Source organism: Camelus bactrianus, chromosome 5, assembly GCF_048773025.1.
Source record: "Camelus bactrianus isolate YW-2024 breed Bactrian camel chromosome 5, ASM4877302v1, whole genome shotgun sequence".
NCBI classification, from domain to species: Eukaryota; Metazoa; Chordata; class Mammalia; order Artiodactyla; family Camelidae; genus Camelus; species Camelus bactrianus.
Window position 1 is genome coordinate 19,298,659 of NC_133543.1, and position 14,084 is coordinate 19,312,742.

General features: G+C 49.4%; 1 protein-coding gene across 4 annotated transcripts in view; it reads left to right on the forward strand.

The window, feature by feature from the left end:
• CCDC93 (CCC complex scaffolding subunit CCDC93) overlaps positions 1-14,084 on the forward strand; it is an 82,353-nt gene that overhangs the window by 7,709 nt on the left and 60,560 nt on the right. For all 4 annotated transcript variants that reach the window (XM_074363527.1, XM_074363528.1, XM_074363529.1 and 1 more), the window contains exons 4-6: positions 5,980-6,091; positions 10,184-10,282; positions 11,099-11,155. In XM_074363527.1, coding sequence (XP_074219628.1) covers positions 5,980-6,091; positions 10,184-10,282; positions 11,099-11,155 — 268 coding nt within the window. The remainder of the gene's footprint in view (positions 1-5,979; positions 6,092-10,183; positions 10,283-11,098; positions 11,156-14,084) is intronic.

Sequence of the window (14,084 nt, forward strand, 5' to 3'; positions counted from 1 at the left end):
CTGTTTAAACGGGAATATTCAGACTGTCACAGTGAAAAGCGATCTCTTTTCGTGTGCTCATCATTGACTCAGTGGATATTTATCGAACCCCTGCTATTGGTCAGGCATTGATCTGGACACTTTGGATACATAGTGAAAAATGTCCTGCCCTCACAGAGCTTGTAGTGTATGGGGGAGACAGACCAGGAACTAATTTAATAAATATGTAAGTTGTATGTAGTATTAGTGTGTGCCCCAGAAAAAATTAAAGCTGGGGAGGGGTATGAGGAGGGACGTGGGGTGGGAGGCAGTTGTGGCTTTAAGTTCACGTAGGCCTCATTGAGAAGGAGATGCTGGAGCTAAGACGGAAATGCCAAGGGAAGGCCCAGAGCAGAAGTTTACCTGGGGGAGGTGGGGGGATATAGGACATAAGTGCAGAGAGGCCGTGGAGCCAGAGCAGGTAGGGTCTCCTAGGTCAGAGTAAGCACCTCAGGTGTACTCTGTGAGACAGGAAATCCTTGGAGGGCTTTGAGCAGAGGAGGGATGAAATCTGTTGTGTGTCTTGGAAGGAACCCACATCTGATGACTGAATGAAGGGAGTGAGGGTGGAAGCAGGGAGACACAGGAGATGGTGGGGGCCTGGACAGTGGGCTAGCCGTGGTGGCCTTCTGGACCTGTTTTGAAGGCAGAACCAACAGGATTTGATGACAGATTGGATTTGGAGTGTAAGAGGCGGGGCAGTGGTCAAGGATGATTCTGACGCGTTTGCCCCCAGCCCGTGGGGGTGGTCTCTGCAAGTCACGGAGAGTCAGGCACACTGCAGTTTGCGTCATAGGCATACAGCTTTTTTCCTTGTGTTTCTGTTTGCCTCGTCTTTTTCTTGTGGACAAAGAAGCACATGCTTTTCCCTGTAGCTAATAAGATCAGCCGGTTTCTTTTTTTTTTAATTTAATTTATTTTTATTGAAACTACATTAATGTTCATCTTTCAAACTCATTGTCAATGACTCCCAGGTTCTAAACCTCCAGTTTAAAATTCTCATTGAACTTCAGCCCTTCATCCCTGTCTGCTGTGTTTACTCCGTTGGCTACGGTGTCTCCATCGAAACACCCTGGGCTAAAAGAAAACCCAAACCCTCCACTCCAACAGGACTCAGCATTGCCGTCCCACCAGGCAGGCAGGCCTCTCTGGGAAATCTCACTCCCTCAACTTCTTCACTTAATCACCCAAATCCTCTTTTCTATAGGCCTAAATTACAGAATTTCTAGCACAGAATTTAGGACTTATTTATAAACAATTTTACATTTTTAAGCATTTTTTCACAAGTGTCCTACTTGGTTCATCAGTTAGATTATATAATTTGATGACCTGGAAACCAAATTTATTTGGTATTTCCCCCCAGCATTTAACACAGAAGCAACTAATGGTGCTCAGTGAATTCTGTCTGTGATTTGGCCAGCTTCACATGCGTCTTTTTCAGATGTTGGTTTCTACTTACACAAAGAAGAGTTTTGGAGGATTTTAACATATTGTTAAACATTTCTTTTAATTGAAGTATAGCTGACCAGCCAGCTTCTCAGTTGACGACATGCATGCACTGCCTTCTTGAATACACTTTTTTTTTTTAGTGAGTTTTCGTTTGTCTGAAGTATAGTCAGTTTACAGTGTTGTGTCAGTTTCTGGAGTACAGCGTAATGTTTCAGCCATACATATACATACATATATTTGTTTTCATATTCTTTTTCATTATAGGTTACTACAAGATATTGAAGGTAGTTCCCCATGCTATACAGAAGAAACTTGTTGTTTATTTATTGTATATTTAGTAGTTAGTATGTGCAAATTTGAGCGCACTCCAGACTGAAGCCTCTTTCTGTTCCAGTTTGAACTGATGGCTTCTTACATCTGTGACACCCCTGATCTTCTCGGATTCCTTTCCATTGCATTCTTTCTGGGCTAGTCTTACTATTTTTTGATTCTACAAAGCCTGCCTTCCTAAATTCCTCTGGAGTTTTCAGTGGGTTTTAGCCCCTTTTTCATGCTGGTGTCTCTGGGGTTTGTGATACTTTCCCATCAGTGACAGTTCTCTTAATAGATATTGGAGCATCGTGTTTTTCACACAGGTTCCCAATCCCTTATCTGTATTTCTGAACTCCAAAAAAACACTGAAAATGGGTTTTTGTTCTAAGTGTGGGTACAGAACTTACTTGCAAGCGAAACTTGACCTGACCTGACTTGAGGCTGTTTACGGTCTTTTTTGATCCCACTTACGTGAATATTGATACGCTTTGCGGTGGAAATGTTTATTTCTTTGATTATAGGGTGCTGCTCTGGCTTTTACTGGGTCTTACGTAATGCATGGTATATGCCCCTTAGGTATACAAAGTTGCGGACATCTAAAGAGTTCTGAGCTCTGAAACATCTGCCCCTAAAGGGTTTGGATAGGGGTTGAGGATGTACTGTATTCTCTGATAAGTGCTTGGTGTGTGACTTTTAAGTGCAGAGCCATGAACTGCAATTGAAGGCAAAGCTGGGGAGAGAGGTTTGCCTAGAAAGCCCCACCAGACTCCTAGCAGTACATCAGGGAATTGAGTCTTTATTATCTGTAGGAGAAACGCCATAGCCACAGGGCACTGAATTATCCAGAAATCTTTTCTGTTTGGTTTTGGAATGTGTTCTGTGTCTGGGGGCCTCCCCACAAAGTTTCTGGTCGGGTGCAACTTAGACTGATACTGCCAGGTGTCTGCAGCCCCCCGGCGTGTCCCAGCGGACCTGAGAGGTGGCCAGTAGCACCTCTGAGGAGCACGCTGGCAGCGCAGGGCGTGATTACCTTTCCGGCTGTCTTCCCTGTGTCCTCCGCGGGGGCCTTGTCCTCCTTGGTCCTTCTTTCACGTGGGTTCCAAGAGCTTCCGCCCTCCAGCCCCAGCCTGTCCTAAAGCGCTGTCACCACAGGGTGCTCGGCCCCGAGGCCCATAAATGAGATTTTAGGTTTATAACTGAGTTCCGTTCTACAGCACATTTACTAGGCACCTGTGTGCAGAGCACTTGCACGTGCGTTTTACTGTTGAACCTTCACAACCACTCTTGAAGAGGCAGGACAGGGATTATCCCTCGCTCTGTGATGGGAGTATTGGACCAGAGGGACCGGGCGGCTTGCCAGAAGTCCCAGAGTAGGTGATGGAGCTTGGAATTTAGACCCTGGTTTAATTCCCCCTCTTGTAAACTGCTTGCAGTGGAGGAGGAAACAGTGCACTGAACACTCTTAAAACCTAAAGGAGTCAAACCAGTCTCCTGTGATGAAAAGTAGGCATGTTAAAATCTTAGACTAGGAAGCCTGCCTGGTGAGCTCTGCAATGATCGTTTTCCCATTTTCAGAAAGTCAGAGGATCGACAGGGAGAGTCCGAACGAATGGAGACTGGTAGGTTTCTGCAAGAAGTCTCCCTGCCCTATGCCCCTTGCCTCCAGGTAACTTCTGTGTCCCCCACGTCCACCCTCCCAGCAGCATTAGTGCCTTCAGCTGCTTCCACACGCTGCTGACACTGTGCAGACTTGGCAGTAATTTCTAGGAGGCGGGTTTAAGAGGGTTGTAAACCCTGGGATGACCCTGGGCGTCCTTCCCTCAGGGCCTCAGGGAACGGGGAAAGAGGGCTGTCTCTGAGGAGTGGCCAGGAGAGCCTTGTCTGAAAGAGGGTTGGCTGCCTAGGGTTGGGGGTCCCAGCTTCTGGTTCTCAAGCTGCTGAGTGGTTGTAGGCAATCAGTAACCCTAGGCCGACCCACAGATCTGTGGCCGCTAGAGGGCGCTCTCCTCCTGCTGGACAGGGGGCCCCTTCTGAACAGTTAAGACCCGCCCTGAGCAAGGGTGCAAAGCCAGAGTTGATCATCTTCATTTGTTAAGCTTGGAGTCTAGGGAGCAGGGCCAATTAAGCACCTATCTCTACTCCTCACAAGTTACAAGGAAATTAAGGAACAAGGCATGGGAGTCTTAGAGAAATCAAATTAGAAAATAAAGCTGATCAGAGAGAGCCTTAGATATGTGGACAAATGAGTTTGGTAATCCTACCAAACTGTCCCATTTGGGCCCCAGGAAGAGCTGGACAACCACAGGCTTCCCCACCAGGGCAGGCCCTGTATCTCGTGGCAGAGAAGTCACACGTGGCCGAGGACAGGCTGCTCAGGGAGGGGCCTGTAGGAGCACCCAGGGGCCATGTGACACTTTCCCTCCGACACTTCTCAGGTCTTTTGGGTAAATCACACCCCCCCCCCTTCTGTTTGGGCTGGAAATGTCCTCCCCTATGCTTCTTCCCTGGGCAGTGGGTGTCCTTCCTTCTGTGAATGTGTGCGGTAGGGACCAGTCTTCCCTTCGCATTCTTTTCTCTTAACATACTGGACTTGACACTGATACTATGATCAGTGGAGCTGGGAGTGTGACTGTTTCCCTCTGCAGCTTTAACTGTTATGAACATGGTTTTGTAGAGTGTTTTCCGAGGACTGTTCCCTGGGAGCCGTTTGACTTTTGTCCTTAGATTACTTCATTCCTCCCAAGACTGAGGGCATCAAACCTTCTAAGGGCAATGTTGGTAAGATAACTGCTCTCATCCAGGCCCAGGTTAGAAGTTGGTATTAAGGGTGTCTGTCTCCTGGGAAGGATTATGGAACCGCAGAAAGACAAAGGTGTACAAGATTTCTTTGAATAAGTAATACTTTTGGTAGACCCCAAACTTGCTGCATTTGAAGCATCTAGTAAGAACCTGGTGATCTTGTTCACCAGGGCCTCCATCTATTAGAAAACAGTCTGACTCTTGTAAATGAGGCCCAGCAGCTGCTACTGGCTATGATTTTTTAAGGGTCTTAGATGGAATGTAATCTAAACTACCCAAGTAGGCTGAGCCAGAAGCCCCCATTTCTCCGTGTGGCCCCTCAGGGTCATGGCTTGTGACTGTTTCTCAAGGTTCCAGGTCCACATGCTATGGTTTGGGGGGTTAGTGGACCTGCTAAATAATCTCCATTCTCTTCTCTTGAATCTGATCCAATTCAGATCAAAGAAATAGGAACCAGGCAGTTGGAGATCAAACAGCAGCTGATTAGAGAAGGAGATTTAAGTCTGTGGTGAAATGGACTCGCACACAGGTGCGTCTGTCACTCCTGCCATAAAACTTCCCCGCCCTCTCCAGGCCAGGGCTCAGCTGAGCATCCAGCCATGCCAGGGTGCTTATCTCCCAGCTGAGACAGGAGTGGGCTCAGGGACCTCAAGGAGCGGGGCCCCTCCTCTCCTCCCCCAGCAGTTCAGGGAGGACCGGGAGCAAGGTGTGGGAGAGAGAGCTGAGTGTCCCTCGTGAGAAGTGGAAAACTCCTCTCTGGAAAATCGAGTGAGGACACGAGTTTCCCTCAAATCCAGGATTAATTTTAGAGTATCAAAAAAAAAGTAAGGGCTATTTTTTATTTCAAAAATACTTTGTACCAGAGTAGAGAACTTCAAAAAAAATTTTTTTTTTAAGCACGAGGTCCCATGTTTTGTCTTAATACTCTGGGCACCCAGCACAGGGTCTGGTAAGTATTTGTTGCCCAAATGATATTTAGAGCAGTTTCGAATGTTTAGCCTAGTGGTTCCCAGACTTGTGGAAAAAGTAGAGCAGCAAGTGAAATGTAAAAGAATACAGGGCACTGATAACTTTTATTTTACCATGTAGGGGTGTTAAAAACTTACTCAACTGTTGTACCTCAAGTGTGATTGTAACATCATAAAGAAACAGAATATTTTAATACAAAAAGTAGGAAGAACCCAATCTTAGAATGAAGGGTGAAGGCGGCTTTGCGGCCTTCCGTGCTCACACACATCTAAATGGTGCTTGTTTTTCTCCCTTTGCCGCCAGCCAGGAGAAGCTCGGTGGTGGTCTGGTACTGAGAAGCCCCAGGTTCCTCTGGGGTGCAGCCCAGCCGAGGGAGATGCCTAAGGGACGCTTACTGCGTTCTCACTCCTGCTCGCTGCTTTCTCCCAACAGAGCTCTGTCAGAAAAAATCGTCTCCGTCCTGCCAAGAATGAAGTGTCCACACCAGCTGGAGCCGCACCAGATCCAGGGGATGGACTTCATTCACATATTTCCTGTCGTTCAGGTGAGAGCGTCTGCGGGGTTTCTCGCCCTCTGAATTCTGACGGGGTCTGGCTCTGGGGTCGTCTGGCCGGGATCCTGGATCTGCTGGGCCTCGTGTCTACTTGGTGACAGCAGAACATGACCCCCTCTGGTGTCATCCTCGAGAGGTCCTCAGTACCCGCTCTGCCCTCGTTCACACCGTCACCTGCTCCGATCTTTGTACCTGTTAGTAGCTTTTCATTGCCCCCCAGGCTCTGGTCCCCTCGGCCTGTCCAGCCCCGTGTGAGTTCTTGCTTCTCCGGGTGCTTTCTGTTCTAGCCCCTCTGACTCGTCTTCAAATGTCCTCACATGTACTATGCCTCCTCCTGCCACGATCCCTTCCTCTCCGGCTGGGAAGCTCTTCCCTTCTCTCCTTACCTGCCTAATTCATGTTCATCCTTCAGCTCTCATGTCCACGAAGCTTCCTCAGGAAAGCTTCCCCTGCCCCCCGAATCCAGAACAGGTTCCTTTGCTGTGTCCTCTCACATGGCCGCATCCCTGCCTTCACTGCACTTCCTTACTGCGGTGTGTGGACGTGTACATGCAAGCGTCTGGGTGGTTTTGTGTCTCTCCCGTCAGACCGTAAGCTGCTCCCTGTTGTGTCTCCGGCATCTCCTAGAGTGTCTGGCACTTTGTAGGCATTCAGGTCTTATTTGAGGACTAAATATCTAATGAGGGACTTATCTCCAGCACAGCTTTCCCCCAGGGCCCCGTGGCTCTTGCTGTGTCAGCCCCTCCTCCAGGCACCACAGAAGAGGAGGAGCGAAGGGACTCACCTTTGTTGCCTGCTGTGTGCTCAGTGCTCTGCTTCTGATCCTAGCAGCGTTCTTTGAAGCATCTAGTATAATCCCCGTCTTACATCTGAGCAAAGTGAGACTCAGAGAGGACAATCGATTTGAGAGCAGAGAACCAGGGAGGACAGAGGCAGATTCCAGCGTAAAGTCCTGTCTTCACACCTTGTGCTTTTCCCACTCCGCCAGCAAGCGGCCACCACGAGTTAAGCTGCACAGCGCTCTCTGGAGAAGTCTCGTGCTTCTGTTAAGTTTATATAGTATAGGAGTGAACAGCCTGGACTCTCGAGACTTCTTGGGTTCAGATCTTCACTCTGCCACTTTCTAGCTCTGTGACCTCAGACAAACAACGTAACTTACCTGTTAAATAGAAATTATGATAGCGGCTACCTGACAGGATGCTATGATTTTTTTCCACCACCGTATCAAATTTGTGATTCCGATGGCTCTAACACAGCTGGAGGTTCTGCTGGTGACACTGCAGAGGATTTCCTGCCTTCTAGTTTCTGTCCGGAGAAAACACCTGCCCGTTCATTCCTTCCCCCTTTCTGGAGGAAAATCCACTATGGATGAAAACTGAGAAGGTTAATGTGTGTGAAGCACCTGGCTGAGGGATTGGCCCGTTTAGTGCTTCGTAAGTGCTACGTGGTTGTTTCTGGGGCTGTTCCTGTGACTGGGAGTCTCCCCCTGCTCTAGACTTCAAATCACGTGTGATGAAATTTGTAAATGGTGTTTATACATCTGAGGCTGAGACTTTGACTCAGGATGCCATTTGGATGTCTGCTGCGGGGATGGTAGCTGGTCCTCCTTGTGCGGGTTGTCACTGACACCTCCAGCACCACCAGGCTGGCGTTGTTGCCTGGATCTCTAGTGACCAGACCATGCTCAGTCCTGTGCTAGAACTTTGAGGGCCAAAAATCGAGTCTAGATGTGAGAAGGCGATGAAGGCGGAGTGGTTTTCCATAGTTGGTTTGGGAATTCTGAGTGCCTGATGTTCTGTGCTGTGAGTGCAGCGCTGGAGGGCTTCCCGTCTGGGTGTGAGCGCCTCAGCTAATGGTTACCAGACTTCACTTCACGGACCTGTAAAATTTTAAAGCAAACATGCTGGTTGACCTGTGGTCACCACCTGTATTTTGGCCCGTATGGACATCTTTTTTTTTTAAGTAACCAGTATCTTTCTCTATAATATCCTGAAAGAAAGACCCTTTTTTTTTCAATGGAGGTACTGGGGTTGGAACCCAGGACCTTGTGCACACCGAACACGCTGTCTACCACTGAGCTATGCCCTTCCCCCCAGAGAAAGGCCATTCAACCCCCACTTTTAGATTAAAGGACAGTCCTTCAAATGGAATATGTTTAATCTTATAAAGAACTCACCACGCGCCTGGAGGTGCTTCCTGTCGTGCTGGACACCAGTGAAAGGGCAGTCACGGACCAGCCACCGGGCACCACTGAGCTGGTCGCGCGGTGTGCTTCTAGAGGCTCGCCACCCTCGTTCCCGCCGTTAGCGCAGCTGCAGTGACCCTGAATGCGGCCAGGAGAAAAGCGGAGCTAACTTGCAGCTCCTGGGAGTTCCAGGTCTCATCATTTTCTCCCACACGGGACACGTGAAGCCGGTGAGGGTAGTCATTTGTGTCGCATGCTAGGGGCCCGTGGCGGAGCTCAGCTCTCCTAGAGTTCCCCTCTGCAGCCTGTCACGCTGGGAACTCCAAAACAGAGCAGCCAAGTCTCAAAGGAAATCCTGTGACTCAGACAGCTTTGCCTTTCTCCTCTGAGCGCTGGGATCCAGCCGCAATGACTCAGTGTAGATCTAATTAATGGAGGCAGAGCTGAGAAGGAAACAACTATGAAAGGCCAGAAACTGGGTCTCCAGATGCAGAGGAAAGCAGAGTGAAACTGAGCTGAGCAGTGAGTCAGCCTCCTGAGTTGAGGGGCAGTGCTGGGGTGGGGGTGCCGGTAAGGGCCTAGAGTGGTTCCCAGTGCTGTCTGATCGTCTGCCCCGCCCTTCTGGGTTTTAGTGGGTGCCTGAGGTCATTGTTCGGAGGTGGGGTGGAGTGGAGTGATGGAGATGAATGAAGGATACCAGCAACAAGAAAATGATCCCCTAAAACTAAAAGAATAGTTGTTGGCAGCCCCCCTGCCCTGGGTACCTGCTTCCTAAGCGCGTCCTTTCCTTGAGCTGGCTGCATTCCTGCCGTCCCTGCAGGAGCCCAGTGCCCCGTGCGTGTGTAAACCTTGCCGCACCTGGCTGTGCTCTCGCACCTGGCTGTGCTCTCGGGGAAACAGAGCTACTGTCCCAAACCACCCAAAGGCATTAGGAGTGCTCTCTGGAGAGAGATGGCGACCCTGACAGATGGCAGCCCCTCCGTATGTTCTTGAGTAACAACAGGAATGGAGGAAGGGCCGGGGAGGAGAAGCGGAGGCGCTTTCTGCATTTGCACTCTCACCTTCAGAGCACCTGGGTCTTGCGCAGGCTGCGGGATGTGTGTGTGTGTTTCAGGTACCTGGAGTTGTCAGTAGGCAGACACGAAGAGCAGCCCCTTCTGCACATCAGCCCCTTGGAGCTGGGAAACTTCATGCGGCTCAGATGCGCTAAAAAGCCCCCGATTTGGGGCCCACAGCTCTGGGGCCCGCGGGCTGTGGATCAGGGGACGGACTGTGTGGTCTCTGAGCTTCCGATTCTGTTAGCTTATAGTGTTGTGTGGATTCAGAGGGCAGGTGCGGTGAGCACCAGGCCCATCTGAGCCGGGGGCTGTGTACTCAGCACACCTGCTCCCAAGTCTGAATACTGGGGGGATTTTTTCACCTATCGCAAGAGGTTAGACTAGGTGTTCTCAGTGGTTCTCTGGCAGCAGCAGCACCGGCAGGAGTGAGTTCCAGTGCGATCTGCCTCTAGGAGCAGGGAGGTGGGGACCAGCTGTGCGCCAGGCATGTCCAGGGCTCTCTAGTACTTGTGTTCATTTGCTCCCACCGTCCCTCTGTACAGTGAAAGGAACTGATACTCTCGCCTCCGCCGTAGGTGTGGAGGGGGAATCTGAGGCCTGGGCACCTGGAGTGAGGCTCCCAGGCTCCTGCACGGCTGCCAACTCTAGGTCCCACTGGACCCCAGCATCCAGACGCCCAGCGGTGGCCTTTCCTGTAGGGCAGAGTGTGCTGAGTCTCTTGTCGCCTGCTCAGTGCACATTCTGTGACTTGGGTTCATGACTTGCCCTGTCCCGGAGTCGGCCTTTACCGCGGTGGTGTTCCATCCCCGTCAGCCCCCGTCTCCCCGCTTCCTTCCCCAGTGGCTGGTGAAGCGGGCTATCGAAACAAAAGAAGAGATGGGTGACTACATCCGCTCCTACTCCATATCCCAGTTCCAGAAGACCTACCGCCTCCCCGAGGTCAGCATTCTGTTCTGTTCTTGTCCAACTGAGAACGTGAGTGCACAGCTGGGGGCCCCCTGGGAAGGGGCAGGGTGAGCTCAGGCTCCCTGCACTGCCACCCACCTGTGTGGCATCTCTGCCCCGACCTGGTCTTGGCATCTCTGCCTCTACCTGGTCAGCACTGAAACTGGGCCTCCTGCTTCATTAGAGTTGCCTCTTTAAATAGGCACTCCATGTTAAGCCCTACAATTTTGTCCTTTTCTCTCAATTTTGGCACTTGATCCAAAGCTTTCACTAAATTTCAAGAGCATGAGTATGTTTTTGTACAGTCATATAAAGCTTTTCGGGAGACCACCTGCTTAGGACACTCCAGTAGTAACAGTTTAATAATAATCACAACAGCAACAATAAAAGCTGCTCATTATCAGATACTAAATCCCAGTCCCAGCACATCATGTGCCTTCTACTTTTTAATCCTCGCGACTGCTCGCTGAGATAGATGGCCCCATTTTACAGATGGAGAAACTGAGGCTCAGAGGTTCAATAACTTGCTTGAGGTTTCAGAGCTCATGAGGATTTGAAGTGAGAATACCTGTCTTCACCGCCACACTCTGTAGCCCCCCTTTTTCTGACCGGCTGTAGGGATCTGCTTTGAAGCCGTCTGCAGAGGCCCTGGCTTTTTCCCATGCAGAATATATTCCAGTGTGTTAGAATATTGAGACTTCTTCAGGCAAAGTTGTGAAGAGAAGTCAGTTTGTAAGACGGGTTGCTGGGCAGTCCAGTTGTCTCAGTCTTCACGCAGGCTTTGTTTAATCCCTGGGTTCTGTCTTGCAGGATGATGACTTCATCAAGAGAAGAGAAAGGGCCATCAAAACAGTCGTTGACCTCTCGGTAAGCTCCCTGCCTGAGCTCTTCTGCAAGGGAAGAACGTAGGGTCATAGCCTCCAAATAGCCCTTTGATTTAAATCATAGAAACCCCTGCTCCTTTGAGGTTTCTATCTGCCAGGCTTGCCCAGAAGCTGACCTCACATGTGCGTGTGAGGGAGGCCTGCCTGCGTCCCCGCCCAGTATCCCATGCCAGTGTCCACGGGTTGAACGTGCCACAACCACAGCCCTGTGTTTTCCTTAGTTCCAGTTTTCTAAACCCAAAGCCCTTCCTCGTTTGTGCCAGTGGCAGGTGTGAACTTCAGGGAGCTCCCAAGGGCAGATGATGAACTGGAGCTGATCTGGTGAGGCTCCCACTCTCATGATGGCTGTGGACAGGCAGAGCAGCTTCTGAGCTTTGCGTGGGAAACTCTGGGATGGCCTTTGTCACCATGCACGGTGCACCTGAACCACGGGGTCTTCCCCAGCACAAGGCCCAGGGAAGAGCTCGGGGCCTTTTCAGAACCCTCTGGGCCAGAGCCCAGCAGAACTTGGTCAGCACCCTCCCCACACCACCCTCCGGCCTTCCTACCTGAGCTGACGGGAATGGAGCCTCAGTGCCTGGGTGTAAGTTCTCTTTCTTCAGGAAATAATATATAGAGTTATTTTGCTCTTTTTTTTTTTTTTTTTTTTTTTTTTTTACTGTAAGAATAAATATGTGGTCTCTCAAGGTGATTACTCTGAAAAGAGCAGTAACTGTGACGTGGTGAAAGGCTTAGAATGCTCATTTAAAACAGAACAAAAGAATCTTTGTCACTTTATAGTTGTACTTTTCATCTTTTCCACGGTTCCATTTTGGAAATGGCAGGAATGGAAAACCTCTAAGAGAGTCCACTCTGAAGCCAGATACTGGTTTCAGATTTGGTGGCAGTACTAAATAGTAATAATAAGAGGATGTGATAGGACAGCAGAGTAATTGTTTCCCTGGTTATGAAATTGGTGTACAGTTTATAACATCCGTAAAGTTTTTTTTTTTTAAAGGTTGATAGATACAGAGGGAGAAAATCAACCTTAATCCAACAACACAGAAGCAGCCACTTTTGATGCTTGTACCTACCTCTTCCGTGTTTTTAATGTGCATTTTTATACCAAACTAGAATTTTACTTTGACTATAAGTTTGTAAGTTTTTTTTTCCACTTACCAGCATGGAGTCTTGTATGCTATTAAAGATTCTTCCTAGTTGCATTTTCAGGACAGATAATAACCAATTAGTTGCTTTCCTTGTTTAAATGTGCTTCATTTTTTCTGCAGAGATCTGAGAACTAGGTGGCAGGGTTACCTCTGATACAGGGAGCCAGGGAACCAGGGGCAGAGGGGAAAGGAAATTCTCTTTCCCCTGTAAACCCGGCGCTGTTTGAATTTTATACTGAGTCTGTGTATTACTGGCTCAAAAACAATGAAGTAAAAATATATAATGCTTAATCGACTATCTTCAGATGTAAATCTCACTCGGAGCCCTGGGTAGAGAGTGAGAAACAATACGTTTTGGGGCTGTATCACCGAGAATGAAAGGCCCGTGTAGCTGTTGGTCAGCCTGTCAGTGAAACTGAGCCTGACACCTCTGTGTTTATTAGACATTTCAGGCCTCTAGAGACACATTTTTTTTCTTCCTCTCATTTGCGATGGAGTTTTTAAAGAAAATCCTCACTCAGCACCCGGGGCCTCCATGGTGGTGGTGGTGGTGATTTTATTAATGTGGACATGAAGAAAACAGGCATACTTATCCCAGTTATGATCACTTTTTCTTGTGGGATCTTTCAGGGCCCCGCATGCAGTGGTGGGAACACCTGTGGCGCCCCTTTGGGTGGAAAGCGGTGTTTGTTCAGGGACTTGTGGGCTGGGGTGTCGGGTGGGCCCTGAGGGTGAGCTTCTCAGTCAGCGCAGGCAGCCCCCAGGACTCCGCTTCCTGCTGGGCCGGGCTTCGCTGGCTCCTGGAGTCCACAAGGGAGTGGCTGTTGGTGGCCGTGGTGAGGACATTGCTGCAGATGCGATCCTGGTGCTCGTGTTTGCCTCCCTTTCCTGCCATTTGGGACGTGACTCAGAGGGAACCTGACTGGTGGCTGGGCCTGCGAAGTTGAGATCTGTGACCCTCAGCACAGGGGCCTCTGCTTTATAAAAGGATCACCGATTTTTTTTAACCCCACTCGTGTATCCTTTGGCATCTGCTGAGCAAGTGATCTGAGCCCACCATGGAGGTGATCCAAGTTGAGGTAGAACACACTTTGCAGGGTGCTTAAGAGTCTCAGTTCTGGAGTCGTTCTGTGTCTGTCATTTACAGCCTTGGTGACCAGGGGCACGTTGTTACCCTGTGCTGTGCCGTCATCCGTGTACGTGAACAAGGATGGTGCCCTCGTACGTGTGAGGGTCAGGTGGGCAGCACGTGTAGAGCAGCACATACCTGGCACGTGCCTCGCATTCAGTAAAGGACAGCCGCTCTGCTGCTGCCACTATTACCAACAGGAGGAACTGATTTTGCATGCCTTCTGAAGAGTGCAGTCATACATAAAAGCATAGGTCTTCAAAAAAATTAATGTCAGACTTTAAATTGTTGATGGAATCATGCTACCAAGTCATTATCTTTGCAGGGTTAAAAGAACACAAAGAATGACAGACTAGGAGTCTCCTTCAAGATCCAACCTGCATTTTATAGACAAGGAAACAGGCTCATTGAGGGGAACTGCCTTTCCCTGGGTCAGGATGGCAGAGGTGGGACTAGATGTCGGTGTTCCTGACTCTTATTGCTTTAAAGGGTGACTTAGCAATAGTTCTTTGTAGTTGGTATGGAAACCTCTGACATTTAGATCCTTTACTTAAGCAAACCATTGTAACGATGCAGGTGGCAGCCTCAGATTGTATGATGTCTCGTGAGAGGGCTCAGCTTAAGTGACAGGTGGG